Genomic DNA, 21,532 nt, shown 5'->3' with positions numbered 1-21,532 from the left:
TATAGAATATAAAATCATGATTTTACCCAAAGGGGGTGATTACCAAAGAATGCCTCTTGGTACACGATCCTTACAAACTTCCCTTGCCTCATTCACATTGTCATCATCCATACATCTTGTAAACGGGCCTGCTTAAAAAACAAAAATATGATTTTGGTATTTAATTGCGTTTATTTACAATTGACCAAGTATATTATACAGATAATAAGATAAACACATCGTTTATAAAATAAAATATAATATAACAATACGTATAAAATATTCTCGCTATGTTTAAGCAAAAAAATATTAATAGTTTTAGCGTGTCTGGTCCCTATAAATTCTATTACTTACATCAAAATTACAGTTTTTCGAATTAGAATAAAAGAAGCGATATCATAATATAAATAAATTAAGGCCATCCATCCATTTATAACGTAAAACAGTTTTTTCTTTATTACCTAGGTAAGACAATAGCTCGGTTGTAAATAATAACATTTTTAAATTATTTATTATCCAAATAAATATATTTTAGCACTTTTGATTTCTTAAGATAGGTACTACAATTTGGATTTTTTTATGATTTACTCAAGTATTATGACACGGTCAATTCTTTCCCCTCATACATTACCTTAGGCAATAAATGGATGCGCCTAATTTCCTGAACAAATTACTTAAGCCAAGCTAGTGGCTTGATGATCTATGTACACATGGTTGGCATCAGTTTTGTTCATCTCCTCAGCCTGCCGCGCCATGATCATCTGCTCCTTGATCTTCCAGGCCATTAGCGCCTTCTCACTTTTCATCTTACGGATGCAACGAGCCAGCAGCAACGCAAATATGATTCCCAGTAACTGTAAAATATAAATAAAATATCATCAATGTTTTTTAAATCTTGAGACGCGCTAAAAAGTTGTCCTTGAAGGTTTTTGTCATGATTATAAATGATTGCCGTTAGGATGGCGAGATTGCAGACCTCCAAGCCTCGAAGACCATGTAGCTTAGGTCTATGAGACTTATGAGAGTCAAAGAATAGCAAGTGTAGGTACTTGATTGCGCACACACTTCGACACTTTTAATAAACTATATAGGCTTACTTTACTGTACGGGTAGTATTATAACAATAATACTTTTACTATTTAGAAATGTATACTTACATTAATAAACATTACAGAAACACCAAGAACACCGATGACAATGGAATTTTGCACCATTACATTGACGAGAGCGTCTTTACATCCCATTGACCACATTTTGGTGCAGAACTCCTGGTCGGCGTTGACGCAGCAGCTCGCCGGCAGCTCTATGGTCGCCACTTCACCATCGACAAGCTTGGACACGACTGTGGTAGACATGTTGCTCGGGAACTCAACCCCTATGTAGTCTTTATAATCTTTAGCGCCGCAGCATCCCAGCTAATGATAAAAAATGGTTAAAATATTGATTAGTTAAAATATTACACGGTAATGAATGCCAATCTGGTATGGTGAGGAGGCTAGATGCAAGTGGGCAGTACTATAGTGTGTGTTAGATCCCAGAGCTTCTCTATTCAAGTATCAAATGGATGGTTATCACTATTATCACTACACAACCCGCTTCTTTTTTCTAGGAAATGCGTCTATCCGAATAAAGGTATACTATTATGGTATCCCAATTTATAACATATGTGTTTAACTGAACGTTTAGCGCAGTCACCTGGCCGCAATAGCCGTAGCGTTGTGTGTAGTACGTTGATATACCGCCCGGGACAAATATTTATGTGATGAGCAGTATCTATTCTGAGCCTGCTTGTTAATTTATCTACAAAAGTATGTATTTAGATGTTTATAAATATGTTTATATAGTTACTAGCTTTTACCCGCGACTTCGTCCGCCACCTTAATTTTCCCATTATGCATCATTTTCCCGGGGTAAAAAGTAGCCTATGTCCTTTCTCGGGTATCAAAATATCTCCATACCACATTTCATGCAAATAGATTCAGTAGTTTAGGCGTGATTGAGTAACAGACAGACAGACAGACAAAGTTACTTTCGCATTTATAATATTAGGTATGGATCTTGTTACCACAGTAAAAACGAAGTCCAAGTTCAAACAAAAAATCAATTAAATGACTTACGGAAGATTGTATGAAGTCGAGTTCGGCCTGTAACTCGGGGTCGTAAGTGATGCTCGTGATGGGGATGTGGAGACTGTCGAGCAAGGCATCGCTGTCCATCGTGAACGCCAAACATACGATCACTAACTTGAAGATGAACACCAGCAACAGGATAAACGCGTACTATAACACAAGTTACACAATTGTTATTACTTTTCAATTTGTTCTTCGTCATCACAAAGATGACAGCGTCCCCTCGGCTTTATTTATTTTTATCTACTAATCCCCGGTTTCTGAGGAACATTTAGCGGTAGTTTATCTATTCATTAGCGTTTAGACTCATTTAAAAAATGCAATACAAAAAAACAAATAAATCACCATTTTTTAAAACGTGGATAATACTTTGCACAAGAGCAATTCTTCGTGCGGGAGTTGTCTTAAATTACTTAAGTAACTCACCAAATTGACAAGGCAGGTGCTCCTCTTAAGACTGCCGAAGAATCCAAACATGGAGACGATGAGTAACGCCAGCCCGAGGAACACGCACAGCGCTGAAGGTGTGACGTATCTGCCCACGTTGCCGCTCTCGTAGAAGTGCGTGTAGTCATGGTAGTGGGCATACACACTGTTCCCAAGCACTATCATGAGAAGACCGATGGCCTATGACAAGAAACGGTATTAAAAAGTCAATAACCTCTCGTCTTTGGATGTCAAAATTATACACATCCCCTTGTCTGTGGAGCCAATTTAGTAGGTACGAGCCGACAATTCGATCCGACCGATAAGATTATTATCATTATAGAATTGACCTCGAGTAAAACCTATATTTAATTTCCCAATTATCCATGTGCATTAGTGTAAAATAACTACCTGGATAGTGTGTACTATGTAAATACTTGTTTCTTATCAATGTTGTACTTAATTACATTTTTTTAGGTCATTAAAACTAACACGGAAATTAAACAATGCGTGGGTATCTAATATAAAACAAAGTCACTTTCCCGCTGTCTGTCCCTACGTATGCATATGCTCTTTAAAAGTATACAACGGATTTTGATGCGTTTTATATAATAGATAGAGTGATTATTTAGATTAATGTGTACAAATTGTAATAGTTTTTTGTAAAAAAACTTTATTAACCGGGTGAAGCCGCGGCCAACTGCCAGTTATTTATTAGCATATCATAACTTCACTCATTTTAATGAAAAAACTACAATAAACACGCCCTTGTTTATTATTGTTTTTCAGATATCTTTATTGTCTCATCATGACGTAAACAAACACAGATTTTGTTGATAAGATGTAAAGAAATAAAAATACTGATTGATAACATAAATATAGAACAAGGAGGCATTAAAAATAGTTTATTTTAAGGTATAAAACAACTTTAGAATGTCGTGTGTATAATCCTACATCAGTGAAATCTTGCGCTTATCAAAAATTGCTCTTAGTCGGTCATAAGTACATTATTGTTTTTTAATACATGCTCGGTATTCGTATTCAGTAAGGACTAGATACAATCGAGTACCGAGATTGTCATTATAAATGTACTGCACAAATAATTGTTACAACTACAGTTATCTAACTAGATGTGCTGTAGCGCGATTCTCAATCACTATCACAACCGGCTAGCTATGGATACATTTTGTATGAAAATCGAATCAGCTCCTCTAGCGGGCAGTGTAGGAACTGTTTTTGCATATGAATTAATGTCAAATTCTCTTTTTGCGTATGAGCCGACTGTAGACAGTCGCGCTACTGATCAAGTTTTCAAACAAAAGTTGTCGATACCTAACCGTTTATCCATAGTAGCGAGAAGGAAATCGAATGAATGATAATAATATTTTGATTAATTTTCATAAGGCGCATTCTCCTTGATCGTGCGCAACAACATTGAACAAATCATAATGCCTATGATATCGTCATTCAAATTATTTTCATTTCGTTTTTATATAAGACGTGCTATCAATTGATGAAAACCACATTGACAGGCTGTTCTTAATTACATTTTGAAATGCAAACGTTTCGAAAGAAAATATTTTTTCTGTCATCATCAATCATTTTGATAAAGGTGAAAGGAAAGATATGAGTTTATATAAAGATGTACCTAGTGTTATCAAATAATTGATCATTTTGGGGCCTATCTATTAGTGCTTGATAACAAAAAAAATGTATTTGTGTTTTTCATAGCACCACGTTTGTTATTCCCGAAGGTCTAGGAAGCGATGCACTCTATGATGTGACTAGTTATCTAATAGGTGGCAAGCGTTTAGCTATACTAAAATCCAAATATTGTAACAGAAATTACAAAAAAATCACAGCATGGAAAACGAACCTGAGTCTTCTTGGCCTATCGTCGCATACGTACCATTACTACTACTACCGGACTACAGCGATAGTCGATTTACGTTAAAATCAATGTAATTGTTCTAAAATCTTCGTAAAACATAAATTATAAATTTATGTGATTCAACATATTACATAGACGACAAAATGTTGTTTTTTTTTACATGTAACGTCACAAAGAGTCGATTCGCTTAATCAGTAATTTTTTTCTTTTCATTCATACATTCACCTTTTTATTTGCAAATATTTGGACTTTCCATGCATTTTCAAACAACGCAATAACAATTCAAATATGAGCGATCTATGGTGTATTACCATAAGTTGCATAAATTTAAAAACACTGTCATCCACACAACCTTTAATAGGTACGTGATATACATATAGCCTTTAATACGTGACTTCGAAGGATTAAGATAAATAAGTACCTACATTATCTCATAGTCTCATCTGTTATAGTAGTCATATAATAAAGTACTTGATACTGAAAATTTCATCATATTACTCTCTCAAGTATCACAACATTATATATTATTACGTGTTTCAATAAACAACAAAAGAAATACTCACAATAAACATAGCCGTGATGGTCAACAATAGAAATCTAATAGATTTCATATTGTACTCTGTTTCCGTTTTAAACTTCATCTTCTGGTTATTCACTTCGGCAGCCATTTTTTACACACAAAAACGACTTAACGATTCCGTATTCAATGCCTTTATACCACGAACACCTGATAACACCGGCTCAATCTGATAACAAATTGTTTTATTCGTGTTAAGTGATATAGTTTTTTTCCAACAAGTAAATGACGACACTCGCAACTAACTTCAGGCTGATGTTATCGGATTACACGAGACGCAAATCTGTGTCTAATGAACAAACAGCGCGTGTGATGAAGGATTTTCTTTATTGCGAACGACTATTGTTTATGTTTCATTGTATTTTATGACTAGCTGTTTGTCTCGCATTCGCTTGTCATAAAATACACATATTATTGTAACCGGCTGTCCTGTATGGCAAGATTTATGGATGTGAAAAAGGCAAGGGAAGTTTGTAAAGATCGTAGCAAGTGGCGTTCGTTTGTCTCTGCTCTACCCCTATAGGATAAAGGCGTGATTTGATGTATATCTGTATGTAGCTGTCCATTTGATATGTGCATTTCGAATGGTGAAGAATATTTTCATCATCAATCCTGCACCTAAGAGTTCTGTAACACAGTTCTTAAAGGAATGAAAAGTCTCCACCTGCACTTGGTCAGCGTGGTGGAATCGAGGCCAGCTGCCGGGAGGAAACCCTTGCCCAACCCCTCTCTCTCCCACCCTCTTTCGGGGAGAAGGTACTTGCTCAGCTGTGGGACTGTATTTGTATAAATTTGTTGATTCCTATACATATTAGACACAAACTTACAATATTATTTTTCTCTAATTAATATAGATTTTAGCTTTTATCCAACTAAAGAAATGTATCTTTCAAATGTTAGACACATATTTTAAACGGGTTTGAAGATTATTAAGTATATAATACACACAAAAATCCCATTCCTTAATTATATTACAGCACTTACCTGTAGTTACGGACATTAATGATATAACAATGCTTAATTATGTAAATTATCCGTATATTAATATCAAACGTATTTCAGATTTCAGTATATTATCCGTAAGTATTTTCTAAAGAATATTTTCAGTAAGTATATTGCCCCGTATCCCGTAGTGACGGTAAGCAACTGTTTCGTATGAAGGTGAATTTCAATCACATTTTTAGTATTGTTTACTTTTCTAATGTTTTGATGTAGGTTTCTATAGCAACTACAAACTGATATTGATTGCAGTACACAATGACCCTGGCCATAGCATTTAAATATTTAATCTCAATGTAAATACGAATGTTTTTTTAAAATATTAATGCTTTGAATGTTTTTTGTTCATGTCCAAATTGTAATTATCTATATCTACACGAAAAGGTGTATACATATATATTTCCAACATTGTGCTTTTATGTGAAAGGGAATCAGTCCCGATGTACCGATTCACTTTTCGAAATTAACATTGCTTATGCCGCGTAAATGTGCTATATTGCCAAATACGAGGCACATTATCTGATTGAGGGCTTCTATTGATAATATCTTACTAGAAATTAAAAAGAATTAGTTAATCCGGGATTCAATTCTTAAACCTTTGAGATCACAAGTAGCCCAGTATTATTATTACAATTCATATTGTTCTTAATGTATTTATATCGTCTACAGTTCATCTACCTCATGGTTAAACATACATTTTTAATTCCTACATAAAGAGTTGTTATCTATTGAGGTCTGCTAAACACCTTCGAAGCATAACAGTAGCGAAGAGTAAATAGTAATAATACTTTGTTCAATGTTCTTGTTTCTTTTGATACATACTTATATACATAATATTACGCATGTATACCCAAAGGTTTAGGCACAGGTGTATGGAATACACCCACGATTTATTTCGTACTAGCCGACCCGCGCAACTTCGCTTGCGTCACGTAAGAGAGAATGGGTCATAATTTTCCCAGTTTTTGTAACATTTTTCGTTACCACTCCGCTCCTAATGGTTGTAGCGTAATGATATATAGCCTTCCTCGATAAATAGGCTATCTAACACTGAAAGAATTTTTCAAATCGGACCAGTAGTTCTCGAGATTAGCGCGTTCAAACAAACAAACAAACAAACAAACAAACAAACAAACTCTTCAGCTTTATAATATTAGTATAGATTTAACGAGTGCGAGCCTATTGCCATATACTGGAACGGTACGAAACTCCCGACTACTTTTAGAAGAAATACTACTTTGAGAATAGTCTAATAATAATTGGAAACACACCAATAACCCTTTTTCCGACCTGGTCATCGAACCTGGGATCTCGTGGTCAGCAGTTTATCTATTCAATAGCGTTGAAACTCATATAAAAAAACGCTATTGAATAGATAAATTACCGCTAAATGTACACAGAAACCGGGGGTAAGTTTCTTATAATTCCATGATCAATAAAGTACCATTTTTTTGCAGCGTAGGTTTTTCTTCTTCAGGGAAAATTGTTGTAATTGGCGGAAAAGTCGCCGGCTGTGTCTACATTATAATCTTAGTCAATAATTTAGTAAGGATATAGACGGATTATTATTATTTATTTATTTATAAATCATAAGTTCTCTGTAAATACAGCCAGTGGTGATAAATCACTGATGACGCTGTAATATACGGTTATCGTTTAAGCCTTATCACTTATCGCTCTTATCATTACATACAAGTATTATGGATAAATATCATTTAAGTGATATTACTGGCATTTTCTTTGTTCTAGACTTAAAGGATATGGATGTAAGGTTATTTTATACTTATGTATAAATTATTATATATAATTACACCCTAATATATAATTACACCCTAATTATTTATATATAATTACACCCTTCATTGACCAAGACAGAAAGCCGTGTACCTCCGTTATAAGCACCCTTGCGCATGAGCGGTTACCGCGGGAGCGGCTAGCCGCGTGGTTACAGATCCTAAGTACATGTGAGTCACGTCGCAGTACATAGAGTTCCAAAAAACCTGTCTAGGCGCTACAGAGCCTTAGACAGACAGACACATATAGGCTTAAAACTTATAAACAGTCCAAAAAGGATTTTATTTGAGGCTGAAAAAAAAATTGCACCGTCATCGGTTGCTAAACAACTCCAATTTCCTTCTTTCCGTATTGATTTTACTGAAAATGATAGAACAAGGTAAATTTAAATAAAAAAACTTAATTATTATTATTATAAATAAAAATATTTCTTTGCAATACTCATAATAATACTTAATTGTTAAAAACATTGACAAGAACAGTAAGTATTTCGTAATTTCTAACAATTTCACAGTATTTAAAAAATATAATTGTGTTACGAATTATTAATACAAAGAATTTTAACCCCTTTCCTACAAGAGCGGGTAAAAAATATTGACATCTAGAAGAATCCTGAAGAATTTCATACTTATCTAAGACAAGGAATGTTGAAGAATTTAATTTCACAATCTAAATCACAATAATCACGTTAAAATTACTTAAATTACAATCTGTACCAAATAACTATGCCTATTTCTCAACCCTTTTTGGTCCCACCCAATACTCAAAGGAAACTATGGACCTCACGTTCTTGGTAAAACAATGATATGCTTTGAGCCAACAAAGTCTTTGGCGTGATTCACATCTTAACAAAACGGATAACTTTAATATTTCCTTAAATTAACATCTATAGATAACAGAAGCAGAAACTTGATCTCGCAAATGTTTAAAAATCGTTATTCCTACAATTGACTCCAGTGTTTGCTAGGCACTAATACTGGTTACAAAACCTAAGTAATATTTAAAAACATTTTCAAGATCAAGATGTTGTCCATTTTGTTTAAGCAGTGGTTTGTCCGTGGAAGGGGACATAGACAACGGGTGCTTTTTTCTCATCGGTCGGGTTGAGTGAGGTGTAGGCGTTAATCATTCGTTCCTGGATCTCCCACCGTCTGCGTTCGCGCTCGGATTTGGCTTTACGAATAGAGCTGGCCAGCGAGAACGAAAACACAATGCCGATTATCTGAAAAACGATAAGATAAATGAATATTTACATTGAAGTCGATAACACAAGTGGATATCACGCTATTTTTGTGTCTACGTGAAATAAACGAATATTTTAAGGGTTACTCAAAGCCTCTTGTTATCTTATCTGTAAGGATTCTAGAACGTCTGGATACAATAATAATGCTATCAAGAACCTGCGATCTCACTTTATCCGGGTTACTAATTATAGACATGACAAACCATTTAAAACAAACATCGAAACTTAAAAGTTACTCTTGCTCGGTCGCAAATCAATTAAAAACAGGTATTAAGACACATAATGTGTAAGAAAACCTATTGATAGAACTGTGCAAACCTGACAGTTTCTTAGAACAGACCCCAACCCGCGATAGGCCACGGAAGACCTACCTCCTCCTTGAATACGAAAATAGACCGAGCAAAGGGATAGCAATAAATAATTTTTCATACCTGGATGAAGGCAATAGTCATAGCTCCGGCGCCGAGCAGTCCAGCGCTCTGGTACACCAGGTAGAACACTCTAGGCAGGCAGCCGTTAGCGTACAGCTTGACACACTCTTCGATCTCTATGTCCCCTACGGTCTGATACTGGGTCTCTGCGCAGCAGGAGTTGGGCACGGTGATGTTGCTGATGGAAATGCCGGAGACGGTTGAGGGGGGAGCCACGTTGCCCCAGTCCATATAGCTGTCCACACCGCAGCAGTTCAACTGCAAATATAGAAAAAAAAAGGTTGAAGTGATTGTCTTTGGTATTTGTATATTATTTTTTAAAAGTAAAAGTTGGAACGTATTTTTGTGGTTTTGTTGAGGTTGCGCAAAATGCCTGATATATATATATTTTTAAATCCTTATTTTTATGAAGGCCAACGAACTCAGGTTAATTTATTTATTGCTGTGTTTTACAATGATAAATCATTTTTAAAATTAATGTTTCATTACGATGAAGAAAATGAACTTGCCTTTACAAAATATAATAATATATTATCAGATCTGGCTGCGCAATTATAACTCTCCTCTTTTTGTATTGTCTAAAATACAAGTTTGATTAATTTATAACAAGTTCCTGTTCATGAAATAGGTACATGATAACGATTGAGTACACACTGATAACGTACTTAGTCATTGTGTGTAACAATGTCACACACACACAGCCACTACCTACTTATATACAGTTTAATACCTTAAAAGCTTTTGATGACATCACTAACTAATCCCTGTGTCGTTTTTTTTGTGGAAATAAATTACAATATAGATTTCCTAGATATTTTCTTTTACGAACTTTACAATTACATCCAAATAGTACACTACATACAGACTTGAAACAACTATATTGTGTGCATCACACCAATATTTGTTTTGAGTTGGAATAAAGCCTACGTCTCTAGCGGCGTGGTGTCACCTTTCATAGTCTAAATCCGTTTTGAAGTAAACGAAAAGCAAACTAACAATCACTCGCCAATTTTTATAATATTAGTACGAATCACGATATTATTTTATACAATTTACCTTATAATTAATAAATATTAACATGGCGGAAAATATTCAACGCTCCATTTATAGTGACTTTCCTTATTTGTGTGTGGTCACTGGTTATTATCTACCACAAATACAATAGTTTCCTGCTTTAGACTCAGAATACCCTGACAGCCAGCGGTATTTAGTAAAATATCAGTAAATAATAATTTATGTTGAATAATGACATGAACACCTAGCCAAACACCAATCAAGGTTCTTTGTGAGAGGTCTACCAATTCAAATCCACAACTTCGTAACCAAGTCGTTACTAGTTAGCGACTTGGTTACCTGAATAAATATCATATGATTAAGCGAAATAATCAATCATCAATATTGTAATTGATAGGGTCATAGATTATACCCCAGATGAGTAAAAAGGGAAATTTAGATACCTTAAAAAACAACATGATTTTACATACGTTAAATATTATAAAGATTAATTAAATAACACTCACCCTGCTCTGAATGAAGTCGAAAGCGCCTTCAACCTCCTTATTCTCGTAGTAGATAGGCAGCGTGGTCCTCAACTTCTCGTCCAACATGTCGGTGACCTGGTTACGCAGACTGTAAGCAGCGATGGCCGCGGCTATCTCCAGAATGAACACTACGCTCAGGATTACTGCAAACTGCGAATTGAAAACAGAATTGATACATTTTTCGATTCGTAAAATAAGATCTCCGTTTCAAGGATTCATATAACGTTAATACTCTTTTTTAAGTCCACAACCCGCAATTGGACTTAAGTGGATTCAAGGCCTAACCCTTCTCTCGTATCCCAGCAGTTGGACAGAAATGAGTTGCCTACATTTACAAATTTTTTATTATCATAATTCTTTGTACCCACTGTGAATGTTTACACTAGTACCTAATTCTAGTTTTCTGCCACTTTTATCCGGGATTTTCCAATAGAATTTACGACAACTTCGATCCATAATACCAGACCTCTTTTATCGTCACAAAGAAGGTCTATTTAATTCTCTTCGTTGTTATCATAACTTGCTGTCTTTACATTAACAAGCACTTCTCATAATTGAATTGGGTTCAATCGCTAACTGGAGGGTAATCTAGTGAAAATTATTAAGGGAATCAATTTAGTTAACGAGCAATTTTGTTTTCATATTCTATGAATATTTCATGTAAGTGGAGAAGTGTCCAGTTATCTTTTCTTGCAGGGAATAGAGTTTTACAGAGAGTTCCTACTCTGCCACGTAGCTCTGATCGAATAAAAAGCCCTTCGATTGTGGAATAAAAGGCAAACACCGAGGGAACTGCCATTACACAGTCCCTTAGAGTTTATAGTACGCAACTTAAAGGATCCAGGATAGGCAGCATCGATTTATTACATAAATACGATAAATATACATTTAAATAAAGGAAATCTGAAGGAAGAAAGACTTCTTTGAGACTACTTAGTGGAAGGCAAGTCGATACTATAATCAAGCTCTTTTAAAAGACTACCGAAGCATGTCTTCATTGAAGTATTACTCTGAAGTCTATGCTAATAACTTACAGCATTTTTTTTTAGCTTTGGCTTTATGCCTTATTCCGCCAATAACACAGTATTAAATAAAAAATATTTTAAAGTCGTATTTTTTCGACTGCTTAGCAACCATCTTGAAACAAAAGTCTCTACAATACATTTGAAGCAAGCCTGAAGTTCTGACGTGTCCATCACTCAGTCACTATTTTTTCTAGTTGTCAATTATTTCGCGGCATGTCAGGCAGCTAGTTTTATATTTTCTATACAGTAGCTTATTACAAACGTGCAAAATACGTCACCGTCAAATTTATGTGACATAGAGTGATGTGACGTAGTTCGCAAGTTTGTAATGAGAGTAATTCAATTCTACTTACGATGTTAACAAGGCAGGTGCTCTCCTTCAAGGCGCCGATGCATCCGAACAGGCTGACGAACAGCATGATGATGCCGATGACGATGACGAAGGTGGCCGGCGAGAAGAAGTAGTCGTCCAAGAAGAAAGAGACATCGTGGTAGATCGCGTATATCGTCGTACCCACGGAGATTATCAGCGCTGATGTGAGCTGGGAAACAAAATGGATGCTACTTGAAGCCGAAGTCGTAAAATTTTGTTTAAATTAGTATTCTTTGTGAATTTTCCGAGCTAGTCGCAAATTCTTGCCCGAATGTGTAGGCAGTGGTATACAAAATACACTCGCGCTTTGCCATTTACAATGTCAGTGCCATGTAATAGGGGGCTGTTATTGCCATACACCGAGAACGTTAGCAACCTCCGGGCTCTACTAGTAATAATATATGATTTTTAATAGCAAAGTACTAGTAAAGATCTAAAACACTGCAGTTTCAAGCTGATGAGTACTTCGCAGAACATTGTTGCTGTTTCATTGAATTTCGAAGGATGTAAATACAGATGTAATGATAGAAAATTGATTGTAAAACTCTTCTTTGTTATTAGGGAAGGAAAATATATAGAGTTGCTTGTGGCGTTAGAATATCCCATAATTTTCCTAGTAGTGATTTCCTTGAGGTTTTACATAAGTACCAGTTTTTCTGAAAGGATAAATCAACTGCTCTAGTATAACAGATGTATCTAGCAAAACAAAGAGTTTCACTTGTTTAAACGAAATGCTTTCAACTAAACCCCTTAAAATTAAAAAAAAATAATTGCGTAAATAAGTCTTAAAACCCAACCCGTAATGTAACTTTTTAATAGACGATTCATACAAATTTTAAGCATTTCTTTAGAGTTTACGTTCAGATGGTATCATATTTCTAGCACTATATAGAAGGCCGAATAGATACAGCTATAACCCTAGTTCAAGGTATAGTATGAAATGTGGAATTTCCCAAAGGAGTAGGAAGGGCACTCATCAATTTTCTTCAGTGTCATAGAGAGCTCTTAGCATATTATATTGGTTTTCTACAAAAACAATAACAGCGATGTGTTGGTATAATTGATTGCTTGCTTCAATTCATATGAAGAGTATGTTAGGCTGTTTTCACAACAGAAAAGAAGAATATTGCTAACACTCTTCACTTATCCATAATACAGAAAATCACGCCTTGCTTCTATGGAGTTAGACAGAGATCAAGGAACGGCTCTTGGAAATTAATTATAAGAATAACGTTTATAAGTTACTAGCTGACCCGCGCAACTTCGCTTGCGTTACATAAGAGAGAATAGATCAAAACTATCCCCGTTTTTGTAACATTTTTTATTGCTTATCTGCTCCTATTGATCGTAGCGGCATGATATATAACCTATAGCCTTCCTCGATAAATGGACTATCTAACACTGAAATATTTTTTCAAAACGGACTAGTAGTTCCTGAGATTAGCGCGTTCAAACAAACAAACAAACTCTTCAACTTTATAATATTATAGTACATAGTATAGATTTTTTCACCAATATAAATAACTTTAATACTTCAGCAGTTTTTATAATATCATATCAACAAGCTTTCATGCACACAATGATAGCTATCACGGAAAAGTCGTAAAACTGTTATAGTAAAATCGATATTACAAAAAATAAAACTACGACGCCATTTTACACTTCACTTTTCCATAAGCAAAGCATGCGATTTATTTTTAATATTCATGGAGTAGTCTGATCGTTAAGTAAAATAAATTATAAGCTGGGTTCACAATCGCTATTGATTATTAACCGGATAACATTTTGACAGTTGTTTTCGGGTTCGATTCCCACTCGGAAAATTATTTGTGCGATCGCACAAATAATTGTTACGGGGGCCCGAAACAATTATTTGTACCTACTTTGTGTCCGTTGTTTGTATGTTTGTAAAGTCCCCGCGACACAAGAGCAATTCTTAGTGCGAGAGTTGTCTTTTTTAAATATAAGCAAATAAAGCAAATACAAATAAATTTGGCTGTTAAACTAGCCCTTAATATCCTATACTTACACTACCCTACTCAAATTGCAAATATTTATGTTAGTTCGCTACTCTTTCATGTAAAACTATACTGAACGAATTTTGTTACTATGTACGCAGATAGTTTATAGCCTAGATTAACACACAGGATATTTTATACCCCGTAATTTTTTTTTCACGCGGTCAAAGCCGCAGTCAGAAACTTGTATAAAATAAACACATAAAAAACATAACTAAACAGTTTTATAAACGATTTTGCACCAGTTAAAACAATGTAAGTGGTTAGTTGAAACTGGTATCGATTATAATCGTCCGAAACGGTCAGTTAAGGTCGGGCCTTGACATATGAGCCGTGGTGCAAATCGATAGTGGACTACAGGGTTGGTACCTATTGTAAAAGTCGCTTTCACATTTGTATAGGTATTTAAAAAGTAGCCATGTGATCCATGGCAGCTATTTTTAGTATGTTCTACATCTTATTACTCCAATATTTACTCAAAATGTAACATAAATAAAAGCATTGTGTTTATAAAACATCTCTACCAGTTATAGTCTGAAATGAGCCTGAAGATGATAATTACATATAACTATTATTTTCGGAGCTGTTAACAATTATAATTTTCACAAAAAGAAATGTGATTGAAAATCTTAAACAACGATTTATATAGCACTACGAGTATATATATTGGTGATAATCGCTTGAAAAATCGTTCAGCAGATTTTGTGTTTGTCACGAACAGACAGACAGACACGAAGAAGGGGCTTTGTTATAAAAATAATGTGAATAATAGTGATTATGTTGGCATCCCTGCAAAAAATGATTATAAGTCATTGGCCATCATGTTGCCAACCTATATTTTTACTTTAGGTACCTACATCATTAATATATTATTATCATTGTTTATATTATTTTTAATTTAGACGTCAAAATGTTTTACCTATTAATACATGTTTATTATTAACGTTATCAACGCTTAACAAAAAATTCCATTGGCAAAATATTCCGCTCAAAAAATATCTTCTTGTAGACAGTTTCTGCTAATATTTTACAGCAGCCAAGCCTTTCTTCTAACGGCATTGGAGTCGGCTTCCAGTCTCTCAGGATGCTGTTGAGTACAGTATTTTACATGGAGCCACTGCTTGTCGTACCTCGACACGCCAGTTACCTGGGTAACCAGATACCCCTCGGAAGACTGGTTGTCAGAATTTTAAGAAAATAACAGACAGTACCCACAATTTAACTCAGGAGCAACTCAGAATGTATAAGTATGGTCACGCTATTGAAGAGGCTCCATTTATTACAAAAAAAAATATGAAATATTTAATGGCGGCTCGGTTCAGTTTGTGTGTTTAAAATGTAAAGTAAAATATGTAAATGTAGGTAAATTTACTAAAGAACTTCATAAAGTAAGTAATTACTGTAACAGTGACAAATTACCCAAGGTTAGGTTATATTAATAATCAGATTTACTTAGATTTATATTCAAGACTGAATGTTATAAATAAAATAAACTAGAGTATTGTGTATTTACTCCAGAATATTAGGTCGGAAGAAAAGTCTTTTCGCATTATAGTATGTATGAACTTGTAATAAAATCTCTTAGGCTTCAAGAATCACAAATGAGTACACGTTTCATTAGGTTCCTTTCGGTGAGCTCGTGAGGTACCCAAATGTCGAGCTATTTTGTGTAGAGCAAAGATTTTATTACAAGTTCATACATACTATAATGCGAAAAGACTTTTTCCCGGACCTAATATTTCTCAATAGTAGTACGGAGCTAGGTAACGTTCTCATGGCGATAGACTCACCTTCTATTTTATGAGGCTAACGTGAAGTGACGAAACGCGTGTGTAATTTCATACACCTTAGGATAAAACAAGCGTGATTTGATCTATGTATTTTTGTACTCTAAACATTTGTATCACAAATAAAGAAATAAATCAGTTTTGACTTGAAACACGAAGACACCTGATGTCTGCAAATATAACTTAACTTATAAATGTAGAGTAATTTATTTTTGATAAGTATTCGATTCTCTAAATGATCTGGAAGATAAGCAAACCTTGGCGCGGTCATTCCATAGATGGGTGACCGCATAGTGGTATTTGAACTGGGCGTCTCCGTGCTTCGGAGGGCACGTAAAAAGTCGGTCCCGGTTGTTGTTTAAGATAACAGTCGTTAAGCCACGTCAAAGGCCTTTCGGGTGGTTTAAACAACTTTGACACTAGGTTGACCACTAACCATACGATTAGTAGTAGTAGTATAAAATAAAAATGTGCGTATTTGTCTTAAGCTAAACCTGTTAATTGTTAGTACAAATTAATTAATTACGTATTTGTTATTGGCTAATCGTCTTATTGCAAAATTGTGAAGCCATTTGTTGGAATTTTCCTCAAAGATTACTTAAATGAGGTCTTGGAAGACAGAATTAATTATAATAAATGCATACAAGGATACGACAACTGTTTATTTAAGAAGTTTTTTCCTCGTTAAGCACATTATTATATTGCTGAACATACTTACTAAGTATAGGTTACTCAAAATAATTTTAATACAATCATATTTACAATTTGTTAAAAATATTTTAAGTAAAATATATTATTATAATTATACGAAATAAATTATAAAAAAGTAATAAGGAAAAAAATATTTAACATTTGATAAGATTTAATTTATTTTTTCCCTATAAATTAATCTCCTACATATAAAAATATACATTTGAATAAAGGGATCGAAATAGGTACGTAAACAATAAGATTGGAAATATATTATTTTTTTATTGGACGGCTAACATAATTATTTGTTCAAGAGGTTTACCTTAATAACTTATTGCTTTTTTATATAAATCACAAAAAATATACCGTTGAAATATAACTGGATAAAAAGTTGATTTCGAAATAAATATAGTGACATTTCCTTTTAGTATCAAGGAAAAAGATATTAAGAAAACAACAATCAAAAATAAGGTTTCTTTTATATCTCGTTGCAAGGTTAAAATCACCACTTTTAAAGTGAACTATCCTCAAACAAAATCTTTTGTAACTTAACTTAAATTATTAAAAATACCTCGCTTGCTTTATTTACATAATAAATATAAGAATAAACAATGAAATGAATCAGCAACATCAATCTTGATAAACGCTTGTCTTTCAGTCGCTACGAAAACTGAAAGACTGAGTGCTCCTGTGACGAAAGCCTTAATATATGGCCGAAATGTCAGGAAATATTAATAGATATTGTACCTTTTTATTCTAAACACATTTAGCACTCCTTTAAATCGTATAATATGAACGTAATAACTTTAAAAGTCTGAAATAGCAACGAGAAGCTGCAGCAAGAGACGAAGAAAAAACGCTACCGTTATTCTAGACACTTATTTTTATTGTTTTGTCTTCTTTACAGAGCCTTGCTAATATTTTCAGATGCACAAAGTTATTTGACGCGTACTCTATTACAATTAGAGTATTTTCTTACGACTTACAATAGTTTAAAAACGTCAACAAATAGCTGACCGCAGTCCAGTTTTACAAACATGACGCAATTACAGGTGCTAAGTGTATTACGTAAGGCCTATAATAGTATACACGCCTATGTGAAGTATACAATGTATAAATAGTACAGAATCAATAACATTGATGAGCGATTGAAAACAATGTAATGGCGGCCTTGCCTCTGACATCCAGTCTTAATGATCCATTTGATGAGGTTGTCATCCTACCATTGTCGTTGTAAATAAAGAATTATGAGAATATATGAAACTACTGAAAGTATTGAGATGGAATTTGGAACGTATATAGACCTAAGATACTTAATATCCCGGGAAACCTTTCGTGGGTAGTATAGTTTTAGCTACTTACAGCCAGTTATAATCACAGAAAGTCATTGATAGTATCCATGGACGTCCAAAAAATATTCGTTATATTATATTTTTTTACTAGCTAGTTCAGTTATCAAGAAATTTTAGAATAATTTCAATAATGTTTTTTCTATTAGAAAACTTTCACTATTTTCTAGACCAACTGTCAGCTTCATGTACAGCGTCGATTAGAATAATTAACGTTGAATTATTTAAGTAATTCGTTTAATGATAACAAATTTCCCTTTATTCTGTGAGCAATAATCATTAGGTTAGTCTACGACCAATCATTAAGAAGTGATTAAAATTTAACACCCGTGTTTCCCCAAAAACGTGTATATATGGAATTAGTCATTCTATCACTTGAAGCATATTGTATTTTTTATATTAGCTTACCTTCGCCTCTGTTGCGATTGGGGTAAAAGGAAAAATATTTTTTTGGGAAAATTAGTCAGTGTGTTGACATCAAGTCTTACACTACATTCATGCTTCGTTGTATCGAAATCTCTTTTGTAGTTTTAACGTGAAATATTAACAATTAAATTCATATACATCCTTACAAACTTTTGCATTTATAAATATTAGTACCTAATCAGAAAATTTTGGCTTATGCCCGTGTCTCTGTCAGTAAAAAATGTTTTACAAATGTCATTCTCCAGGGCATAATCTACCAGATTCCACCAACTTGTCAAACATCGCAAACGGTACATCTGTTACACGTGACATAAGGAAAAACAATCACACATACATTTATATTACTAGTACCTTTGGTAAGTAAAGTATGACGTGTCACTTTCATAATATTTTCCTTTATATGTATAACAATATACCTAATTATTATAGGTAAGTACCTAGATGTTTCATTGTATAGTTATATTATCGTAATATTGCACAAGTGTTACAACCACTCAATGGAAAAGGTACTTACTACCTTTCTAACGTCAACAAAGAACTGATATTCCAATCGATAAAAGGTTTATTACATGTTTTATTTGGTAAACAAACATAACTTGTTCTATGCTAATATTTTGTTCCTCTTTCATGACAAAACGGCTTAACCGATTTCGATAAGATTTGGCAGCGTTATAGAGGACAGGATATATCCCGGAAAAGTACATTGGCTATAAGAATTTTGAAGGAGAAGCGTTATAACAAGATGTAGAATAGAAGTATAATAGATGTATAGAAGTACTTATTTAAAATATAAACACTTAAACGTTTGATTTACAACACAATACCATATTATAAACGGTATTTTACTTATTTTCCATTGTTTTACAATGTAAACTAATAAAATAAACAATCGAGAACATTCAAGTCGTGGAAAACACATACGACAGTGAAAAGCCTTACGATACCTCAAAAATGTAACCAGCTTATAAAAATGGTGGAAGATAAGCGGCTTAAATGCTTCGTTACCTGTGTTATATTGTATAAGTACATGTATGTATATATGTATTGTATAGATAGACAATATCGCGGCAATTGCCGTATGGCTGCCACAATGATAATTAGCCTTCAACGTTATCATTCAACCGTTAATTACAACACTTTGGAATATTATCACCAGTTTGAATAGGTAAAAATCGCAAATAAGCGTTCTTTTCCATTTGTATTGTTATGCAAATATTTGACTACGGTAAAGCAATTTTTTGGCCATTTGTTTTGTACCTAATCGATTTACTTATCAAGAATGAAGTCATCAAGCACTTAAATCGATTAGTTATCATAATGTACAACAATATTCCTTTGTAACTTTTTTAAACATTAAAAAATAAAAGTAATAAAAAAACAAACTCCAAACTGATAATTCCCAATTCAAATTCGACCCCAATATTCTATAGACAATCAAGTGACGAACGAAAAAGGCATAGATAACAAAGTGTGCGCAAAAAATATGTCGCATTTAATTCGTGTATTCATTTGTCGCAATACACCATTTTATATAATAACTTACCACGAAAATGGCCGTGATACACAACAGCATATATTTTATGCACTTCATTCCTACTTCTAGATTGTTCTGCGTCATTTTTGTGAAACACAGCACTGGTAATGTTACTTCTTCAATAATCCACACGATACTGAGTTTTTTTCGTAATTTGTTATCACTTGATAAGCAACGCTCACTGTGTGTGTCTGGCTATGACTGCTCGTATTATTCAGCGGCAAGGAAAACACGTCAATTTTCTTTCAGCCAATAAGCTTTGAGTTTGTTTTTAGTTTGCTAATGCGATGGTAAATAGTACGCCATAATTGTCAAATGCTTGAGTGATACCGAGTTGAATACATATGTGTGTTTGCATTAACTTTTGTCATTGAAATTTAAGTTTTAAACATTTTTTTTTTCAAAATAGAAGGCTATTGCTTTTGTTTTTTTCTTATTCTAACATATTTTTTAAGTGTTTTTTTTTTCAGAATTGTAATAATTCCGTAGGTGTATGCATATGTTAAATGATTATGGTTGTAATATTTTTATCGATCTCACCGCGATGTCATGAGGAAAACTCTTTAGTTTTCCAAGGTCTCATCGCGTTATGTGACTGGCAAGAGGTCGGGCACTTTAAATAATTAACTATGACAAAGGTAGATAGTTATTAGGTACTATTATAAAAATACAGCCGTGTTTTGTAAAAACAAGATGTAATTCCACATGCAAACAAATTACAATAATGGCTAGCTTGTTTTTTTTTATATTCCTATTTAAAATTTAGCTTAAAATATAACTTTCTAGGTAAATGATAATCATCTTCCAGCGCCATTGCACCGTCTGTTGCAGGTTTGATTCCCACACGGTAGATATCTGCAGCAAATATACAAAACAAAATGCCTGTCAAAACAACACTATTTTATCTTACATTCACAGATTCGCGTATTTTGCGCAGGACTATTTCTAAATAAATTATGTATGTATGTTTTTAAATAATACAACCTAAAACTATTTTCTGTTGTTTGCTTGTTTAAAAGTACGCCATCTATTGACAACATTAGGCAACTAAGACGTTTTTTTATGACAGAGGCAGGCCTATCCTATTAGGAATTCGAGTACAGCATGTGCCAGTGAACTACCTACATTAAATGCCTAAATATAGTGACAAGCTACTGCACAGAAAATAAAAGATAAATAGAAGAGACATAGGATAAGAAAGACAAACGATGCCTTTATACAAACTAAAATAGAAATGTAAATGGAAACGCCGGGAGGGGGCGTCCTAGAAAGACAGATCACATCGGCGATGTCTTGAAAAAAGGTCAGGTGCGAAGTACT

General features: G+C 33.9%; 2 protein-coding genes across 2 annotated transcripts; both read right to left on the bottom strand.

Moving 5' to 3' along the window:
- Positions 1-159: 159 nt before the first annotated feature.
- Positions 160-5,223, bottom strand: LOC142972217 (23 kDa integral membrane protein-like). The gene is made up of 5 exons (XM_076113112.1): positions 4,989-5,223; positions 2,535-2,735; positions 2,097-2,258; positions 1,137-1,394; positions 160-833 (listed from the first exon to the last, which is right to left on the bottom strand). The coding sequence occupies exons 1-5, from the start codon at positions 5,091-5,093 to the stop codon at positions 654-656; spliced, it is 906 nt and encodes a 301-aa protein (XP_075969227.1). The 5' UTR covers positions 5,094-5,223; the 3' UTR covers positions 160-653.
- A 2,975-nt stretch (positions 5,224-8,198) lies between these two features.
- Positions 8,199-20,426, bottom strand: LOC142972216 (CD63 antigen-like). The gene is made up of 5 exons (XM_076113111.1): positions 20,222-20,426; positions 12,389-12,577; positions 10,990-11,160; positions 9,470-9,727; positions 8,199-9,017 (listed from the first exon to the last, which is right to left on the bottom strand). The coding sequence occupies exons 1-5, from the start codon at positions 20,294-20,296 to the stop codon at positions 8,835-8,837; spliced, it is 876 nt and encodes a 291-aa protein (XP_075969226.1). The 5' UTR covers positions 20,297-20,426; the 3' UTR covers positions 8,199-8,834.
- Between the last annotated feature and the right edge of the window lie 1,106 nt (positions 20,427-21,532).

The sequence above is a fragment of the Anticarsia gemmatalis genome, chromosome 4 (assembly GCF_050436995.1).
Source record: "Anticarsia gemmatalis isolate Benzon Research Colony breed Stoneville strain chromosome 4, ilAntGemm2 primary, whole genome shotgun sequence".
Taxonomy (NCBI): domain Eukaryota; kingdom Metazoa; phylum Arthropoda; class Insecta; order Lepidoptera; family Erebidae; genus Anticarsia; species Anticarsia gemmatalis.
Note: the sequence above shows the minus strand (reverse complement) of the source record. Positions and strands in the feature narration are given on the sequence as shown.